The sequence below is a fragment of the Amblyraja radiata genome, chromosome 3 (assembly GCF_010909765.2).
Source record: "Amblyraja radiata isolate CabotCenter1 chromosome 3, sAmbRad1.1.pri, whole genome shotgun sequence".
In the NCBI taxonomy this organism is placed as follows: Eukaryota; Metazoa; Chordata; class Chondrichthyes; order Rajiformes; family Rajidae; genus Amblyraja; species Amblyraja radiata.
In genome coordinates this window covers 130,786,675-130,808,426 of record NC_045958.1, presented here as the reverse complement: position 1 = coordinate 130,808,426, position 21,752 = coordinate 130,786,675, and the positions used below count along the sequence as shown (strand labels likewise).

At 44.2% G+C, this 21,752-nt stretch overlaps 1 protein-coding gene across 1 annotated transcript in view; it reads left to right on the top strand.

The window, feature by feature from the left end:
• Positions 1-21,752, top strand: part of nup155 (nucleoporin 155) — a 129,159-nt gene that overhangs the window by 54,026 nt on the left and 53,381 nt on the right. Inside the window, exons 13-20 of the mRNA XM_033018766.1 lie at positions 253-423; positions 1,163-1,273; positions 6,914-7,008; positions 8,613-8,698; positions 10,272-10,334; positions 10,602-10,761; positions 17,682-17,748; positions 21,062-21,177. Coding sequence (XP_032874657.1) covers positions 253-423; positions 1,163-1,273; positions 6,914-7,008; positions 8,613-8,698; positions 10,272-10,334; positions 10,602-10,761; positions 17,682-17,748; positions 21,062-21,177 — 869 coding nt within the window. The remainder of the gene's footprint in view (positions 1-252; positions 424-1,162; positions 1,274-6,913; positions 7,009-8,612; positions 8,699-10,271; positions 10,335-10,601; positions 10,762-17,681; positions 17,749-21,061; positions 21,178-21,752) is intronic.

The following is a 21,752-nucleotide window of genomic DNA, read 5'->3' as shown; positions in this document are numbered from 1 at the left end:
ATACTGAGTTGGATGATCAGCCATGATCATATTGAATGGCGGTGCAGGCTCGAAGGGCCGAATGGCCTACTCCTGCACCTAATTTCTATGTTTCTATGTTTGTTCCTGGACTGGTGTCTCTGCCCCGGGTGGGGCTCAGCCCTGGGTCAGTGTCTGTGATGGAATCAGTTTCAGGGTCTGTTGTGTATGGTATGCAGCCAATATTTCGTATTGCCTAATCATCTTCCTTAATCCGTGCAACTGCTACTCCAGACGACAGCAAACATCGACGGACATTCATGGGCCATCTCGTCCATTGACAACTCCCAACCTCAGAGGATTATCACAGCCCTCAACAAGGACCGCGTTCCACTCACTGACCCACCGGTTGTGATCCATCAGCATCTCGTTCCACCCAAACGATTCATTCTACTCACTGCTCAGGTAATTGAAGTGAGCTGGCGCTGCAGAGTGGACTATCCCTGGTCTCCCGTGTGTGTGCGCCCACTCTGTGCCCACCATCTCTCTCTCCCCCGCACTCTGCCCTCCTGCCCTGGCCTCTGCCATAAGTATCCTTGCCCCCATCTCCATTCCTGGTCCCTCACCCTGCCCTTCCCAAAAGCCCCCGACTCGTGGCCACCAACGTGGACCCCATCGTGACCCTCGCCCATTTCCCCCACCCCCACCACCCCCCCGCCCCAAACTGCCCTAATCTACCTCCCCCTCCCCACCCTAGGCCCCCTCCCCCGGCCCTTGCTTCCACCCTGCCGCTCCACCTTTCTCCACCCACTCTGCGCTGAGCCCCCTCCCCCTGAGTCCCCTCACCGTGGCCCTCGCCCTGCCTTGAGCCCCTTCTACCTCACCCTGGGCAACATTTCCCCAGTCCTGACCTCCACCCTGCTGTGAGCCCCCCCCCCCCCACCGTGGCCCCCTCCTCCTGCCCCTTCCACTCCACCCTGCACCTCCCCGTGCTGCGATTCCTGCCTTCCGCCCGTCCTGGAATGCCATTGTCTGCCAGCACACACCTCTGTTCACTTTTGCCTTCCTGAGCCTGCAGTGTTTGCACACCCGTGCATGTCTCTATGTGTTGGGTCGGGAATGCTCCTTGACAAGTTCTGCAACAGTCCTGACTATTATAATCCACGAGCCGCAATAACCACCAATTTCTCGTTGCTTGCGATAGGGCAGCCACTTCTTTCAGAAGCTGCGACCTGTGGATCAACTGCGCCACCTCCTGGTGAGCACTACAGGTGGAGAAGGAGAGGATGTTGAGCGATTCTTCAAACTCTATCGGGTAAGGACAGTCCTGCATCTCTGCTGCTTATTTGAAATCTATGGCAAAGGAAATGGATTCTCCTGACTTTATCAAAAGTCCACATGATGGGATCTCCTGTTAAATTTTTCACTCGATTGATAATAGTCCCAGTGTGTCGGGCGCTTGCCATATTTGAAATTCCTTATCCTGGAAATACTCCTCTTAATGATGTGTGGAGACCGGGGATACGAGTGAGATGCTAAGGGAATACGCATCGATATTTGGGGGACAGCACGGTGGCGCAGCGGTAGAGTTGCTGCCTCACAGCGGCAGAAACCCGGGTTCAATCCTGACTACGGGTGCTGTCTGTACGGAGTTTGTACGTTATCCCCGTCACCTGTGTTGGTTTTCTCCGAGATCTTCAGTTTCCTCCCACACTCCAAAGATGCACATAAATTGTTCACAATGTGCTAAGGATAGTGTTAGTGTGCGGGGATCGCGCTCGGTGTGGGCCGAATGGCCTGTTTCTGCGCTGTATCACTAAACTAAACTGATTGACACAGAAGGATGTGGAGGTGGATTGTTAAAGGAGGGGTCGGCTGGTATGGTGGCGTACAGCGGCTTCAGGAAGGCCAAGGTGCTGGAAGTATTGGAGCACATTGCCAGAGTCTTTGGCATCTATCCTGTGTTGCTGAGGGAAGAAATGGCTGGGGCTGTAACAGGTAATGCATCTTTGTCAACCAAGGGTGAGGTATCTAACTAATTCTATTGCCTTGTTCAAAGAGGTCAGGTGGGGTAAAACTGGAAACCACGGGCCATTGAGTATCAGGGGAAGGGAAGTGTTACAAAGAATGCTGAGACAGTATTTATGTTCACTTGGAAAGGTCTGAGGTGATTAGGAGGAGTTAGCATTGTTTTGTGCTGGGGAGATTATGTCCATAAATCTGAGGGAGTTTTCTGAGGAGGTAAATAAGAAACTCAATAAAGGCAGAGTATGCAGGAACTGCAGATGCTGGTTTAAATCAAAGATAGACACAAAATGCTGGAGTAACTCAGTGGGATGGGCTGAAGCAATGGGTGACGTTTCGGGTCAAGACCCTTCCTAATAGTAATAATAATAATAATACAATTTATTGTCATTGTAATACATACAACAAAATTTCAGGCGCCGAGCGGAGCTCCAACGTATCAGATTAATAATAACAAATAACAAGTAACATAAACGGCAAGAAAACGTCAAGTCTAGTGATTCATAAATTAATACACCCCAATCAAACAGGTTTTATTCCAAAACGTTATTCATTTTATAATCTGAGAGGATTATTTAACATTATATACTCAAATAGAATAGCTAATGTATATTTAGCAGTTATCTCGTTAGATGCTAAAAAAGCATTTGATCAGGTGGAATGGCCTTATTTACTTTCGGTGATGGAAACATTTCAACTGGGTGAGAAGTTCTGCACATGGGTTAAGCTTTTATATACTAATCCAACAGCTAGAATAATGACAAATCAAATGTTATCAACAAAATTTGATTTATCTAGAGGTTGTAGACAAGGATGTCCGTTATCCCTGTTATTATTCGCCCTTGCTATTGAACCATTGGCAGAAAGTGTTAGAGCCCACCCAGAAATATATGGGTATAATACTAAAGATACAGTTAATAAAATCTCTTTATATGCAGATGATGTACAAATCCAGAAACCGGCATTCCAAACATTCAAATCTTATAACTCAATTTGGCTTATTTTCGGGATATAGAATTAATTGGAATAAAAGTGAAATTATGCCAATAACGGAACTTAACATACATATTGCACCAATCTCCCTTTAAAATAGTCAATGAAAAATTTAAATATCAAGGAATTTATGTGACCAAGAAATATACTTCTTTATTTAAAATAAATTTTCCGCTTTTACTTAATAAATTGCATAAAAATATTCAATATTGGAAAACACTTCCCATCTCAATGCTCGGTAGAATTAATGCCATAAAAATGATTTTTCTTCCACAATTACTATACCTTTTTCAATTAATACCCTTTTTAAGTTGATTCTATTGTCGCAAGCTTTATTTGGGATTATAAGAATCATAGAATAAGTAAAAAACATTTATGTAAATCCAAGACAAATGGAGGATTCGTTTTACCAAATTTTTTATTTTACTTTTGGGCATACCATATTAAAAATATGAATTTCTGGTTGGAAGATATAGATCAACAACCAGATTGGTTAAAGAGAAGGAAGATTGTTTGCCTTTTGAAATTGGCCCGATTCTGTTAGCTCCCACAAAACTGAATAAAAAAAACAGATAGTGAAAATCCTATAATATATAGTGGTATACGAATTTGGAAACAATTAAAAAAGACTTTAAAATTGGATAATTTATCACTCTTTCTCCCCATTGTAAATAATCCTTCATTTAAACCCTCTGTGTTGGATTAAGGTTTTATACAATGGAAAAAATATGGAATTAAAAAGGTGGGACATCTTTATAGAAAAGGTATTTTTCTTTCATTTCAGGAGTTACAACAGAATTATGGACTACATTCAAATAATTTTTTTAGATATTTATAACAGAGATTATGTTAAATCACATACACAAGAATACAGAACTAAAGAGCCAGAGATTCTTGATGAATGTTTGAATAAACATCCTAATAGGGATAAATTAATATCTTACATTTATAATCTCTTTTAGATAGTGAGATCCTGTCGACTGAATTATATAGACAAGCATGGGAAAATGAATTTGATCAACCTATAATGAAAGTTATTTGGGATGAAAGTCTACAACATATACATCAATGCTCGTTAAATGCCAGACATTCTTTAATAAATTTAAAGTACTACATAGATTGCATTACTCTAAAACAAAATTAAATAGAATTTTTCTTAATATCTCCCCTATCTGTGACAAATGTCAATACTCAGTGGATAATTTAACCCATACTTTTGTAAATTGTATAAAAATTAAAATTTTCTGGACGGATATTTTTAAAATTATTTCTAAAGTTGTTAATACCCAACTGGATCCCGACCCTAAACTAATAATATTGGGAACATCAGAACAATGCCTAAAACTTGCAACAAGCCAAAGAAATTTCCTTGATTATAGTATAATAATTGGGAAAATATTAATATTAACATTTTGGAAAAACCCAACAACCCCCACAATTAAAATGTGGATTATAGAGATGTCAGAGACCTTACATTTGGAAAAAATTAGACTTGGCTTAATTGACAAACCAGAATTATTTGCTAGAACATGGTCTCCATTTATAGATTAAATTGAAGGGGTAAATTGGTCCAGCACGGAAGCCTGACTGAAACTTGAATCCAGGATTAGATGAATAGTTCCGTTTTATAACCCACGGACCTATCTCCTAAGCTGTATTATTGATAGTTTACTCTTTTTAAAAATTATCTTTTTTTTCTTTTCTCTCTTTCTATCTATAAATAAAAATATACAATTAGAAGCAGTGTTAATACGTAATCAATAAATGAGGACCCCAGCTATTTTGATAGCTGGGACCCGGAGACACTAGATACTAATAATATGTAACTGTTAAACAAAGTCTGTATTGGTTTGGATAATGATATGCTTCTAATAAAAATATTATTCAAAAAAAAAAGAAGAAAATGTCAAGTCGTCATAATGTGCAATATTTCACAGTCTAGTGTTGTGGCAATACAAAATATTGGTTATGGGGGATGCGTGTTCACTGCAGAGTTCAGTGTGGTGATGGCCTTGGGGTAGAAACTGTTTGTTAATCTTGTGGTGTGTGATTTGATGGACCTGTAACACTTTCCTGAGGGCAGAAGGTCAAACAAGTGATGTGCGGGATGAGATGAGTACTTTAGGATGCGTGATGCCTTCCGCAGGCAACGGGAGCTGTAGATCTCTTCCAGGGCCGGCAGGTGTGTGTTGGTGATCTTCAGGGCTGTATTGATGACTCTGCAGAGCCTTCTTGTCAGCTGCAGAACTGTTGCCATACCAGGCCAGGATGCCATGTGTCAGGACACTCTCTATGGAGCAACGGTAGAATGACACTAGCAGCTGTTGTGGCGTTGACTTTCCTGAGTGATCTTAGGAAATGAAGCCGTTGTTGTGCCTTCTTTACCAGGGAGTGCGTGTTACTTGACCACCTGAGATCTGCTGAGATGTGGGTGCCCAGCAACCTGAAACTGGAGATTCTGTCCACTCTTTCTCCGTTTATGTGGGGGGGATGGTCACCTTGCTTCTTCCTGAAGTCAATGATGAGCTCTTTTGTTTTTTTTGTATTGAGTGCAAAGTTGTTTTCTGAGCACCAGCCTCTGTACCTCCTCCTTGAAAGCTGACTCATCGCCCTCAGTGATCAGCCCCGCTGCTGTCATGTCGTCTGCAAATTTAATGATGGCGTTCGTGCTGTGGATCAGTGGGTAGGTATAGATGGAGTAGAGGTGGGGGCTCAGCACACAGCCTTGTGGAATTCCTGTGCTAAGTGTCAGAGTGGGGGAGTCCCATCCTGACTGACTACGGCCGGTCTGTAAGGAAGTCCTTAATCCATAGACGGATGTTGTGTTGGAAGCCCAGGTCGGACAGCTTAGATCAGTCTACTGGGTACGATTGTGTTGAATAGAAACATATAAAACAGGTGCAGGAGGAGGCCATTCGGCCCTTTGAGCCACCACCGCCATTAATTGTGATCATGGCTGATCGTCCCCAATCAATAACCCGTGCATGCCTTCTCCCCATATCCCTTAATTCCACTAGCCCCTAGAGCTCTATCTAACTCTCTTAAATCCATCCAGGGATTTGGCCTCCATTGCCCTCTGTGGCAGGGAATTCCACAAATCCACAACTCTCTGGGTGAAAAAGTTTTTCTTAAATGGCCTCCCCTTTATTCTACGACTGTGGCCCCTGGTTCTGGACTCGCCCAACATTGGGAACATTTTTCCTGCATCTAGCTTGTCCAGTCCTTTTATAATTTTATATGTTTCTATAAAACCCCCTCATCCTTCTAAACTCCAGTGAATACAAGCCTAGTCTTTTCAATCTATCCTCATATGACAGTCCCACCATCCCAGGGATCAATCTCGTGAACCTACGCTGCACTGCCTCAATCGCAAGGATGTCCTTCCTCAAATTAGGAGACCAAAACTGTACACAATACGCCAGATGTGGTCTCACCAGAGCCCTATACAACTGCAGAAGAACCTCTTTACTCCTATACTGAAATCCTCTTGTTATGAAGGCCAACATTCCATTAGCTTTCTTCCCTGCCTGCTGTACCTGCACGCCAACTTTCAGTGACCGGTGAGGCAGATGAGATGAGTTTAGCTTGGCATCACATTGGGCACAGACCTTGTGTGCTGTATTTTTCTATGTTGTACATTCCGTGGGCTTGATGGCCAACGTGGACACGATGGGCCAAAGGGCTTCCTCCTGCGCTGTAAGTGTGTTATGATTCTGGCTCTGCGCCTTCTTCTGTTTAATGAATGAATACATTATTGTCACATGTGACGAATCACAGTGAAATTCTTTGCTTGCATACCCAAAGTACTGCATGCAACAGTCGCCACATAAAGGCTGCTGACAAAACTTATAAAATGTGAGATGATTTGGAGATTATGAAATGATCAGTAAAGGGTGTTGCTGTTCTTGTTGCTAATGAATTTGTGTCTTCTGTTCAGGAGGAGCAAGCTTGTGCATCATGTCTCATCCTTGCCTGTTCAAGTACAGCATGTGATCGTGAGGTCTCAATTTGGGCAACTCGTGCTTTCTTCAGGTACAAAAACACACTGATAGTCCCCGTTTAACTGCAATTTACAGGGATGCAGTGACCTGTCTTTTGAACTTGCTTTCAAGGGGTGGAGATGTTAATCAAGGCATACAGTGATATCGTTATGGTACCTGCCTAACCTGCCCCTCTGGTAAATTGTTCCATGTACCCACCAAGCTTGGACGTACACCCTACACCCAATTTGGGTGTAATTGTTATATGGTTATATGGTTAACATGAACAACACAGAAAAGAAGGCACGATGGGAGAGGTGTGATACCTTCGGGTGTTGTCCCTTGTGAGGAAGTAGACTGAATGGCCCAATTCTGCCCCTGTGTCATGATCTGAAACACTTCTAATAATCCAGCTGCAACTCTGGAAATTAATTCCTGATTCACTGACCCGTGTAAGATGACATTTTGATGCACTTCTTGTTCAAAGTGATGCCCACTCATTCGTAATACTCCCATCAATGAAACATCGTGACATCTGTGCTCCTCTTTCTATCAATGCTTGTAAAGGTCCTGCCATTAACTACATTTTCCTCTTGCATTTGACTTCCAAAAATACATCATTGATTGAGGGGTGATCTTATAGAAACTTACAAAATTCTTAAAGGGTTGGACAGGCTAGATGCAGGAAGATTGTTCCCGATGTTGGGGAAGTCCAGGACAAGGGGTCACAGTTTAAGGATAAAGGGGAAATCTTTTAGGACCGAGATGAGAAAAACATTTTTCACACAGAGAGTGGTGAATCTCTGGAAGTCTCTGCCACAGAATGTAGTTGAGGCCAGTTCATTGACTATATTTAAAAGGGAGTTAGATGTGGCCCTTGTGGCTAAAGGGATCAGGGGATATGGAGAGAAGGCAGGCACAGGATACTGATATTCTATTCCAACCCACCCCCACAAAGATGAACTGACTGTCTTTAATACATCCTTGCTTTTCTAGATGTCCTGCCCCTAATAATCTGCTTTAGTTCACTTGGATCCCTCTGGAAGTCATATCAGGATTTAAAAATAATTTTGTGCATTTTTTTATTTCTTACTAATGGATACATTTTATGCACATTATCCTGCATTACCTTGTTGAAATCTGCATGGTGGTGCAGCGGTAGAGTTGCTGCCTTACAGCGCTAGAGACCCGGGTTCGATCCTGACTATGGTTGCTGTCTGTAGGGAGTTTGTACATTCTCCCCGTGACTTGCGTTGGTTTTCTCAGAGATCTCCGGTTTCCTTCCACACACCAAAGACATACAGGTTTGTAGGTTAATTGGCTTGGTGTAAATGTAATTTGTCCCGAGTGTGTGTAGGATAGTGCAGGGATCGCTGGTCGGCGCGGACTCAGTGGGCCGATCGGCCTGTTTCCTCGCTGTATCTGGAAACTAAAACGAACTAAATCACCTCAATGCCTCTTGCTGTCCTCTTTACACCTCACAGGCCCACCTAGTTTTGTATTGTTGATTGAAATAAATAAATGTGCTTGTTTGGCATTGAGTGGGTTGATGCGATGGCGCAGTTTGCGCTGTGGATGTAAAGTAGTGGGGCAGAATGTGATTGAAGCCAGAGTGTCACAGCCCAGGCTACAGCTGTAACAACTCTTGTCTTTCAGGTATGGTGGAGAAGCACAGATGCGTTTTCCAGCTGCCATTCAGCAGCCAATGAACGTGGGACCCATCTTCAGCTCCCCACACCCAGGTCAGTATTGCTCCTGAAGAAAGAGATAAAAAGCTGGAGTAACTCAGTGGCTCAGATAGCATCTCTCGTCCCAAGTAAGACATCTGTTGCTCAGCCCATAACCAAGAACGAGGGCTAGGGTTTCAAAATAAGAGATTAATTCCAGTGAAGATAAAGAATGGCAATATATTTTTTAGTTCATAAGTTATAGGAGCAGAATTGGGCCCATTGGCCCATCAGGTCTACTCTGCCCTTCAATCATGACTGATGTATCTTTCCCTCTCAACACCATTCTCCTGCCTTCTCCCCCTCGCCTCTGACACCCGCACTAATCAGGATGGTGTGCGTTTCAAAGGAGCCAATGGCACTGATCCCATCCAGCACCTTCCATAGTCATCCACAACGACCATGGCAACTATTAACCTGTTCTGTGCCACTCCCAAGTGTACTCGGGTCAAAGCCAATAGTAAAACAGAAACTTTGTAGTGAACAGTACCCTGTCCATTCCCTCCACGGATGTTGCCTGACCCACTCAGTTCCCCCAGCACCTTGTGTCTTGCTCATGATCCCAGATCTGTAGCCTTGTATCCAAGTACCCATCTCTGCTCATCCATTTCTCAGCACTTGCTTCATAGCCTTGCCCATTTGTACACGAACCTCTGAAATGTTGTGAGAGCATGTTTCTCCAAGTTTAAGGTGAGTGGGGAAAGACTTAAAGGGGATCTGAGGGGCAACATTTTCATGCATATGGGGTGTGCAAATGGATTGAGCTGTCAGGCAGGGGCAACTACAATGTTTAAATGGCATTTGGACAAGTACATGGATTAAAAAAGTTCTGAGAGATTTGGGGGCAATGGGTCTAGCTCGCACAAACTGGTCAGGATGATATTTTTATCTCATCCCTGATAATGATTAGGACTAAGCTTGACTTGTTTGCTGACCAGACTCTGACTTCCACGTTGAATCTAAATGACCTCTCTCGCTCGGGGCGGAGGGGGAGAGAGAGAGGAGCGAGAGACGGGGAGAGACGAGAGGGGAGAGAGGGGAGAGAGAGAGAGGGAGAGAGAGGGACGAGAGCAGAGAGGGAGGAAAGAGGAAGAGGAGAGAGAAAGAGAAATCATCCCTCACCTCTCCCTCTCCCTCTCCCTCTCCCTCTCCCTCTCCCTCTCCCTCTCCCTCTCCCTCTCTGCCCCTCTCTCTTTCTCTCTCTGCCCCTCTCTCTTTCTCTTTCTGCCCCTCTCTCTTTCTGCCCCTCTCTCTTTCTGCCCCTCTCTCTCTCTCTCTGCCTCTCTCTCTCTCTCTGCCTCTGCCTGTGTCTGTCTGTCTGTGTCTGTCTGTGTCTGTCTGTCTGTCTGTCTGTCTGTCTGTCTGTCTGTCTGTGTCTCTCTCTCTCTCTCTCTCCCCCTCTCCCTCTCTCCCTCTCTCTCTCCATCTCTCTCTCTCTCTCTCTCTCCCGCTCTCTCTCTCCCTCTCTCTCTCCCTCTCTCTCTCTCTCTCCCTCTCTCTCTTCCTCTGTCTCTCTCTCCCTCTCGTTCTCCCTCGCTCCTCTTCCCCCTGTCTGTATTACTCTTTCTTCACCTCCCCACTCCCCCAGGTCCTATGGTGCCTCCTGGGAGTCCGTACCTCAGCCCATGCCTATCAGCCATTCAAGCTTCAGGTACTGTATAAATTGTCAACTAATCACCGATGTCTCCACTCCTCTCATTTGTTTATCACACCCTTCATTTGTGTTCCCTTAACCCCCCCCCCCCCCCCTTTCATCCAGCCCCCTGTCCCCATTCTCCTGACCACCTCTTTGGTAGACTGCTACCCTGCCGCAGACTCCCCCCACCCCCTTTCCAATTCCGTCTCTGGTCCCCAACTCCAGCATTTTCTCAGGTGCGGTCGGTTTGCTTCTGTTTTCATGATTTGTGTTACTCTGCAGGTTTGAAGCCTGTGGGAATGTCAACGCCTCTCTTCTCTCCCGGGAGCCTCGCGCACTACACCAGTGTTCCTCAGCCTCAGATCCCCACCATGTCTGGCCCTGAGGTCGTGTTTTCCGGAAAGCATAATGGGATCTGCATTTTCTTCACCAGGATCATGGGGTATGTGTGTGAGCTTACTCAAGAGTGTTTCATTGTCGTATGTCCCAGATAGAACAATGAAATTCTTACTTGTAGCAGCACAACAGAATATGGAAACATAGTACACTGTAAACAAAATAATAAAAGTTCAGTGTGTGTACACACACACACACACACACGCACGCACACACACACACACACACACACACACACACACACACACTTATGAACACGCGCGCGCGCACACACACATACACATTTATTAACACGCCCACACACACACACACACACACACACACACACACACACACACACACACACACACACACACACACACAACAAACAATAATAGTGCAAAAAGAAGAAACCAATGCCCTCAAGTCTATTGTAGTTCAAACCTTATTTGGAGGTTGTAGTGTTTAATAGCTTGGTGGCTGTGGGGAAGTGGCTATTCCTGAACCTGGGTATGACAGTATTCAGGCCCCTGCATCTTCTTCCCGATGGCAGGGGTGAAATGCGTGTGTGGCCAGGGTGGTGTGGGTCTCTGATGATGCTGGCTGCCTTTTTTGAGGTAGCGACTTCTGCAAATCCCTTCGATGATTGGAAGGTTAGAACCCGTGATGGACTGGGCAGTGTCCACCATATGGCCATTCAGTTCTCCAATATGAAAAGTATACCTCTCCAACCACCAATTTTGCATCCAATTTGCTGGCTCACCCTTGATTTCACATACTCTTACTATTCTACCACACGGGACCTTGACAAAGATCCAGTTGACTGGCTTGCCCATATCATCTGAAGAAGGGTCTCGACCTGAAGCGCCATCCATTTCTTTTCTCCAGTGATGCTGCATGTCCTGCTGAGTTACTCCGGCATTTTGTGTCTATCTTTTCTCTTATCATCCCCTTTGTCACTTGTTCAAAAAAATAATGAATTAAATTTGTGACAGTGATCTCCCATGAACAAAGCCATGCCGCTATCTCTCAACAGTCTTTGTCTTACCAAGTCCTTATCTGCTCTTCTGGTAGATTCTGTCTCTCAGAATCCTTTCCAGTAATTTACTCACCATTGATGTTTGGCCGATCGGCCTGCATATCCCAGACTTCTCCCTGTAGTCCTTGAATAAAAGCACATTAAACCACCCTCCAGTCTTCTGGTAATTCATCTTCGTGAGGCTCTATTGGAATATTGCGTATAGATAGGTCTGATTCCCTTACCTGTGGAAAGATGTAATCTCATCTTCCTGAATATGATCCATATCCTTCCATTCTCCACTATCTAAACGCCTCTTGATCACCACTGTCATATCTGCTTCTACATCCAGCCCTGGCAGTACATTGCAGGCATCAATCACCTTCTGTGCAAAAAGAAAGTAAACATGCCCTATACATCTCCATTAAACTTTGCCCCGCTTACCCTACAGCTATGCCTTCTGGCATTTTGCCATTTTCATCCTGAGTCCCAACAGTCTCTGCCTTTCATAATTTTATATACTTCGATCAGATCTCCCCTCAGCCTCTGCTGTTCCAGAGAAAACAATCTGCTCTTCTGTAACGTCTCCATTTATCAAATAGCACATAATCTTGGCAGTGTTCTGATAAACGTCTTCTTCACCCTCTCCAAAGCTCCTGGTACTTCCTGCAATGGAGTAACAACACTCCGTGTGCAGCTTAACCAAAGTATTATAAAGCTGCATCACACAATTACGTTTGTAAGACACGTGTGTGCAAAGCAATGCTGGCTGTCGCTAATTACCCCCATGACTATGTAATTGGGAGTAAATCATATCCCAAAGATTCCTCTGCAATAACTTCCTTATTGCTGACATGAGACTCACCGGCCAATAATGACAAATTCTCATTTAGAAACATTTAGAAAGTACATAGATAGGATAGGTTTAGAGGGACATGGGCAAAACACAGGCAGGTGGGACTAGTGTAGATGGGGCATGTTGGTCGTGTGGGCAACTTGGGCCGAACGGCCTGTTTCCACACTGTATGATTATGACTCTCATCTTCCAATCTCCACTCTTGTTTCTCTTGATAACCTGGGGTAGGTCCCATCAGGTCATGGGGATTTATCCAGCTTCAAGAGACCCAACACCACCATCATTGATCACAGACATAATAATATTCTCCAAGCTGATCTCGCTGTCCTTCACATTTGTGAACACAGAGGCAAAGTACTTGTTTAGTACCTCGCCTACATCCTCTCGCTCCAAGCTCAATTTCAAGAGTCGAGAGTGTTTTATTGTCATATATCCTAAAACAATGAAATTCTTACTTGCAGCAGCACAACAGAAATGTAACTTAGTATTCTGTAAAAACCCATAATAAACAAAACAATTCAGTATATATATATATATATATCTATTTTTTTTAAATACAGACGAATAAATAACCAATAATAGTGCACTCGTTCCTTTATCCTCAAGTGGTCCTACCCTCTTGTTTTTAATGTACATTTAAAAGCCTTGTGTTTTTCTTTAATCCGACTCACCATAGACATTTTATGGACTCTTTTTGCTCATCTAATCATCTGAATGAAGGGAATGGTGTAAAGTAACGACTCAACTGGATTTCTGGACAGTGAGGAAAACTGTCTAAGTACACAGTGGGATGAAGATCAGTTCCAGAATGGAGGGCAGTGCAGTTGATGCAGTGTAATGACGTTTTCAAGGTTCCACGTCTGAGAGGTTGGAGCCCCTGGGATAGAGGGCAAGTTGGCAAATTGGAACCAAAATCAGCTTGTTAATAGGTTACCAGATGGAACAGTGGCATAACCCTTTGTTATTATATGTAATCAATTTGGATGTGAATGTGGAAGGTATGATTAATGTTTGCAGATTATATGAAAATGGTAATATTGTTGATAGGAGGTGTCAGAGGCTACTGCATGATATTGGTTAGTTTATAAAATGATCGTTGGCAGATACAATTTAATTTGGAAAAGTGAGGTGGTTTAAGAACGAATAAGGATAGGATGCACATAATAAAGTCCAAAGATCTCTGAACATGGCAGTCTAGTGGGTGAAGGAGGCCAAATGCTATTTGTCTTACTAGTCAAGGGTTTTGATACAAGTTTATACATTTTAGTTCAGCTTCAGTAGTACAGTGTGCAATCCCGGTAGCCACGCAACAGGAAAGACACACATGCATTGGAGGTAGACACAAAATGCTGGAGTAACTCAGCGGGTCAGGCAGCATCTCTGGAGAGAAGGAATGGGTGATGTTTCGTGTCGAGACCCTTCTTCAGACTGATGTCAGGGGAGGGGACGGGACAAATATAGAATGTAGGCGGAGACAGTAAGACTAGCAGAGCTGCCAAATAGTACGGATTTTCCGTATTTTGTACGGAAATGCGATTAGAATACGGATGTACGATTTTGTGTTGTTAAATACGGAGTTCAGTTCAGTCTGAAGAAAGGTCTCGACCAGAAACGTCACCCATTCCTTCTCTCCAGGCTGCCTGTCTCGCTCCAGGTTAAAACAGAGCGCTGTCAGTTTAACGTGTGGGAATTTAAACGAAGAGCTGTCGGCTACAGTGCTATGGGTTCTAAAGATAGCGCTACCAGCTGGAGCGCTATGGGCTTTAAACATAGCGCTATGGGCTTTACACATAGCTCTATGGGCTTTACACATAGCTCTATGGGCTTTACACATAGCTCTATGGGCTTTACACATAGCACTATGGCCACAGCGTTATGGGTCACAGACTGTTCAGGAAAATTCTTGTATAACAATGAATCTTTGGAATTCTCTTTCTCGGTGGTAGTTGAGCCTTTGATTATTTTTCAGGCAGTGGTAGAATTCTGGATAAGCCTCGTGGTGAAAGGTTACCAGTGGGATTGCAGTTACATTGGGATTGGTCCTGATTTTACAGAACGGTGGATGGGCTCAAGGGGGAGAGACGATGGGGTGGAGAGATGTAGAGGAGAGAGGGAGAAGGAGAGAGAGGGAGGAAGGGAATAAGAGAGGGAGGGAGGAAAAAAGGAAGGAGGAGAGAGGGAGGGTGGGTGGGAGGGAAAAGGGGAGGGAGGAAGAGAGAGAAAGGGGGAGTGGGAGGGAGGGCGAGAGGGATGGAGGGAGGGAGAGTGGGAAAGAGGGAGAGGGAGGCTTCTACATCATCATCTGGTGCTAAAAGCAGGAAGCAGCCGTTCAAACAGAAGTATACAAAGAGATGGCAATGAATGCACTGTCAACTAAGATGCGTAGAAGACATGTCAATTGGTAGCAAAGTTATACATTCATGTACTCTTACATGGGTATGACCGCACATAAAAAACAAATTTTTTCAGCAAAATGGCACTGTAAATATACTGATTTCCTCAGCAAAATACTGATTTTCAGGTACTAGAATACTGAAATGTTCTGACAAAACTTGACAGCTCTGGATAGTGGGAGAACTTGGAAGGGGAAGGAGAGGAAAAGGAAGGCCTGTCTGAAGTTAGAGAAGTCAATGTTCATACCGCTGTGGTGTAAACGACGTAAGTGAAATATGAGGTTCTGTTCCTCCAATTTGCGGCAGGTCTCACTCTAACAATGGAGGAGGCCCAGGTCAGATTGGGAATGGGAGGGGGAGTTGAAGTGCTGGGCCACCGGGAGATCAGGTTGGTTAAGATGGAACAGTGGATACAGTAGATATTGGAGAGCTGACAGGAAATTGTCAAGAATACAAGAAGGTGGGAGCAGGACCTCAGGCCTTGAAACCTTAATGTGTTGGGATTAATATGAAGCTTGGCGATCGCTTCGCCCAACACCTCCGCTCGGTTCGCACTAACCAATCTGATTTCCCAACGGCTCAACACTTCAACTCCCCCTCCCATTCCGAATCTAACCTTTCTGTCCTGGGCCTCCTCCATGGCCAGAGTGAGTCCCACCGCAAATTGGAGGAGCAGCAACTCATATTTTGCTTGGGCAGTTTACACCCCCGCGGTATGAACATTGACTTCGCCAATTTCAGGTAGTCCTTGCGTTCTCCCTCCTTTCCCCCCCCCCCTCTCTCCTCCCCCCCCCCCCCCCCCCCACCTCCACATCAGTCTGAAGAAGGGTCTCGACCCGAAACGTTACCTATTTCCTTCGCTCCAAAGATGCTGCCTCACCCACTGAGTTTCTCCAGTATTTTTGTCTACCTTTGATTTTGCCAGCATCTGCAGTTCTTTCTTAAACACCACCACTTAATATGATCTGGCTGATCTCCACTGGCATCAACGCCTCTTCTGTGCATTCACCAAGATATTGCCCAGCATAGAGCATTTCAACTAGGGAAAAATACTGAATAGTCTGTTGGGGAGGGGGGACCTTGATGGAGGACCCTGATGGAGGCAAATGAAATGAGGACATAGAAGAGATAGATAGAAGAAAACTTCCCCTCAACAGAGGTGTCTAAAACTGGAAGTCGTAGATTCACATGAAGAGAGAAGAGGTTTGGAGAGGATCTGAGGAGCAGTTTTGTCATCCCGAGGAAGTTTAGTTTAGTTTAGAAATACAACGTGGAATCAAGCCCTTTAGCCAACCGTGCCAATCAATGATCACCCCATACATGAGCACTATCCTACAGACGAGGGACAATTTACCAAAACCAAATTAACTTGCAAACCTGTACATCTTTGGAGTGTGGGAGGGAACCGGAACACCTGGGGAAAACCCACGTGGTCACAGGGAGAAGGTACAAACTCCGTTCAGACAGCACCGTAGTCAGGATGGAACCTGTGTCTCTGGCGCTGTAAGGCAGCAACTCTACCGCTGCACCACCGTGCCGCATCTGCAATCTGAACCGCAATGCCTGAATGAATAATGGAGTTTGGTACATTTAAGTTCAAGCACTTGAATTGGCAAGACATGGAAAACTTTGGACCAAAATTAGTCTAGATGGATACATGAAGATTGGGAAGAACATGGTGGTACAAAATGTTGTGTTCTGTAACTATGATGCTGGGCGTAGACGGCAGAATGGGATGCTCTTGCTGTTCTTTTATTTGGAACCTTGCCTCAGAGTTCTGGAGTGAGACTTAAACCTGTGACCTTTTCACTTGGAAGTGACTACTGTTACTGAGCTTTGACTGAGTTCAGACCAAAATACAAGGCTAAAATCTCAGTGATATCTCATGTTAAAAGTTTGTACACAAATCATAATGGGTGGATTCCGGAGCTGGGATCATTGGTTTATTATTAACATCGAAACATAGAAAATAGGTGCAGGAGGAGGCCATTCAGCTCTTCGAGCCAGCACCGCCATTCATTGTGATTATCGCTGATCGTCCCCAATCAATAACCCGTGCCTGCCTTCTTCCCATATCCCTTGATTCCACTAGCCTCTAGAGCTCTATCTAACTCTCTCTTAAATCCATCCAGTGACTTGGCCTCCACTGCCCTCTGTGACAGGGAATTCCACAAATTCACAAATGGCTTAAATGGCTTCCCCTTTATTCGAAGACTGTGACCCCTGGTTCTGGACTCGCCCAACATTGAGAACATTTTTCCTGCATCTAGTCCTTTTATAATTTTATATGTTTCTATAAGATTCCCAATCATCCTTCTAAACTCCAGTGAATACATGCCTAGTCTTTTCAATCTTTCCTCATATGACAGTCCCACCATCCCAGGGATCAATCTCGTGAACCTACGCTGCAGTCCCTCAATCACAAGGATGTCCTTCCTCAAATTAGGAGACCAAAACTGTACACAATACTCCAGATGTTGTCTCACCAGAGCCCTATACAACTGCAGAAGAACTTCTTTACTCCTACACTGAAATCCTCTTGTTATTGTCATGTGTTCTGAGATACAGTGGAAAGTTTTGTGTGTTATCCAGTCAATCCACCATTTTTGAGTACATTCTCCCATTCTTAAGAACAACAGCGCAAAGAGAAAAATGTCATAATGCAGATTATAGTGTTACAATGTTTTAGTGTTACAGCAAGCATGCCGTTGATATTTCAGGAATATTTGGGACAGCAGTATTTTGATGGAACAGACAATGCAGTATTACAGGCAGCAGGCAGTACTGGTGAGTACACGTTCTAAACGGAATTGGTGTATTAATGCACTTATACTGAGAAACAATGAAACATCTTGTCAAATCATTCTATGCAGGAGTACAATCAAACAATGTACAAGCACACCAGCTCATGCAATGAGGAAAGTAAACAGTGCAGAATATATTGTAACAGCTACAGAGACAGTGCAGATAAAAATTAAAGTGCAAGGGCCACAACAAGATAGATTGGGAGATCGGGCACTATACGCTTATTTGGGAAGAAATTCGTTTAGAGGGAAATTATTGGAAAATGAAAATCGGAGACTTGGCAGATTTGCTTTGTGATTGTATTGCAAGATCTCATGGAGAGATGGCGGAAGTAAACTGCTCACCAATTCTCTGACTTCACAGCAGAATTAGCCGACAGTTATACTGTGCTGGAAACAACTTGTTTTATGTTAGATACTGATATTTTGCCATACTAAAAAATACTATCTACTACATGGGTATTAATTATTTCATTGGTCGTAACATACTTTTTGTTTATGTCAACCTTATTCAACAACAGATGGTTAATACAAGTCCATCACAATACAAGGGCATCTTGACATTATTCTATCTCCCCTTTTAGGCGGCCACCATCCCCTCTCCGAGACAATCATAAGACCCCCCCCCTCCCCCCCCCATTTACAGTAACATTTCTATGCCACGAGCGGTAGGGGGTCTACTGTAACTCCTCACAGAAAGAAAACAAGCTTTGTTATCTCCCCTACGATTTCATGTTTACATTTACCATCCTTCAACACATTCCCAGACAAGAAGTAAACTTACTTTGCCGATTCCCATGAACCTCTTCTGCACCTGGTCAACGAGAGATGTCAATTGTCACATCCAAAACACCCTTTCGTTACCCTGTTCAATTCCAATCAAAATTAAGTAAGGAAGGATATTAATTTTTCTTCCACAGTTCCCACCTTGTTGATCTTTATGATCAACACATAGTAATAAAGGATATTAACATTAATATGAGAGGTACATTCAGTCATCTCATAACAGTAGGGAAGTAACTAGTCCTGTAATGGGGCAACCAGAACTGCACACAATATTCCAAATGCAGCCTAACCAAAGTTTACAAAACCGCAGCATAACTTCCTGTACGCAATGCATGAAAACAAGGATGCCGTGCGCCCACTTAACCACTGTGTCTACTTGTGTTATCACTTTCAATGAGCTATGGATGTGGACCCCAGGATCCCTCTGTAAATCAATGGTTAAGCCTCCTCTATCATGAACTGTATAGCTTGTGTTTGACCTCCCAAAGTGTGAAACATTATGCTGGCTCGGGTTAAACTTCATCTGCCATTTCTCCGCCCATATCTGTAACTGATCTAAATGCTGCTACAGCCTTTTACTGAAATTGGCCTTGCTCCAATTTCGGGTCTTTATTCCTGGGTCATCCCCATCCATTTCAGTAGACACTCCAAAATACATGGAGTTATGGGCACTATCTTCAAAATCACATCCCACTGCCGCTCACTCTATATTCCCCAAGTTCCATAATACTCCTTCTCCCATTGATCTATCTACATACAGCTTCAAAAACCTCTCTTAGGCACCTGAAAAATTCCTACCCTTCTGAGCCTTTACAGCTGCGGCAATCCCAATGAAGATTTGTGAAATTGAAATCCTTGAGTTCAATAACCCTATGTTGTTGCGTTTCTGATATCTCCCTGCATATCTGTTCCTCTTTCACCTGCTGACTGTCGGGAAGCTACACTCCTTGATAATTGACAGCACCCATTTTGCTTCTATGCTGCACCTCCCCTCCCCTTACCTAACCTAACCCCATTGAGATAATAATCTGCCCCCTTGTTTTTGCCGCCAAAGTGGATAATCTCACATGTATCTATATTATACTGCATCTGCCATGCAACTGCCTACTCACTCAACCTGTCCAGGTCACCCTGCAACCTCCTAAAATCCTCTTCACAGTTTAACACTGCCACCCAACTTTGTGTCATATGCAAACTTGCTAGTGTTGCTCCTAATTCCCACTTCCAAATCATTAATATATATGGTAAACAGTTGCAGCCCCAACACCGAGCCTTGCGGCACTCCACTCGCCACTGCCTGCCATTCTGAAAAGAACCCGTTCACTCCTACTCTTGGCTTCTGGTCTGCCAACCAATTTTCTATCCATGTCAACACCCTACCCGCAATACCATGTGCTCTAATTTTAGTCACCAGTCTAACGTGCGGGACCTTATCAAAGGCTTTCTGAAAGTCTAGATACACTACATCCACTGGCATCCCTTCATCCATTTTTCTTGAAAAGTGGGATAACATTAGCTATCCTCCAATCCACAGGAACTGATCCTGAATCTATTGAACATTGGAAAATGATCACCAATGCGTCCACTATTTCTAGAGCCACCTCCCTGAGGACCCTGGGATGCAGACCTTCAGGTCCAGGGGATTTATCATCCTTCAGTCCCATTAGCCTACCCAATACTATTTCTCGCCTAATGAAAATTTATTTCAGTTCCTCTACCCCCTTAGATCCTCTGTCCTCCAGTACATCTAGTTAGACCAAAGGACCTGTTTCCATGTTACACGACTATATAGTGGGTCATATGTACAGCATGTAAGCAGGCTATTTGGTCGATGTCCATGGTGACCAAGATGACTATTGATGCAAATCCCTTTTTCCTGCATATAGCTCATTTCCCTCTCAAACTTTCTTATCTTTGAATCTGTCCAAATGTCCTTTAAATATCGCTATTGTATCTGCATCAATTCTTCCTCCAAGAGCTCGTCCATATACACACCCCTCTGAGGAAATGTTGGCCCTCGGGTTCCTATTAAATCTCTCCTCTCCTGTTTTCAACCAACTGGGAGTTCAAGACTCCTCACGCCTGGGCCAAGACTGACCATCTGTCCGATCTACGGACGGGGACACTGAGACCCTCCCAGAGTGGCTAATTTCAGACATATTTAGTTTAGGTTAGAGATACAGTGCGGAAACAAGCCCTACAGCCCACCGGGTCCGTGCCGACCAGTGTTCCCCGCACACTAACACTATCCTACACACACTGGGGAAAACTTGTATTTTTACCAAGCTAATTAACCTACAAAACCGTATGCCTTTGGAGTGTGGGAGGAAACCAGAGATCCCAGTGAAAACCCACGTGGTCATGTGAAGAACGTACAAACTCCATACAGACAGCACCCTTAGTCGGGATGGAACCTGGGTCCCTGGTGCTGTTAGGCCGCAACTCTTCCCGCTGCGTGCAATAATTTTTCTGTGAGTTTTTCACCTTGCTGACTGGGTTTTCTTCTGTAGTTGGAGAGCAGCGTTACTGCCAAGATTCTGGCCAATGTTCTGCTGGAACTCAATGGATTGCGGGAATTCCTGGACAGGAACTCTCAGTTTGGGTCGGGAACTCTGGGAAACGCAAGGTAAGATCAAGGTGAAGCTGAGGCTGCTTATCTTGAATTAGACGGAATGTGCAACATGGGAGAGAAGCCATTCACCTGGTCCCAACAGTTTAAGGAATCCTCGTATAACCCTCTTTACATCCTTCAATGCTTTGTATCTTCTCTTAAAAGTATTGGTTTAGTTAAGTTTAATTTAGTTTAGGGATACAGTGCGGAAACAGGCCCTTCGGCCCACCGCGTCGGCATCAGCCAGCGATCCCTGCAAATTAGCATTATCCTACACACACTACGGACAATTTTACATTTATACCAAGACAATTGGCCTACAAACTTGGAGGAAACCGAAGATCTCGGAGAAAACCCACGCAGGTCACGGGGAGCATGTACAATACAATACAATACAATACAATTCAATTTATTGTCATGCATGTACAAACTCCACACAGACGGCACTCGTAGTCAGGATCGAACCGGGTCTCTGGTGCGGTGAGGCAGGTGCTGTAAGTTCATCCACAACTGTTGTACTCGTAGTTATTTATTGTATTCATATTTCTTTGCATCATTGAGTCCATTTTGTCTGCACCAAGCACGTCAAT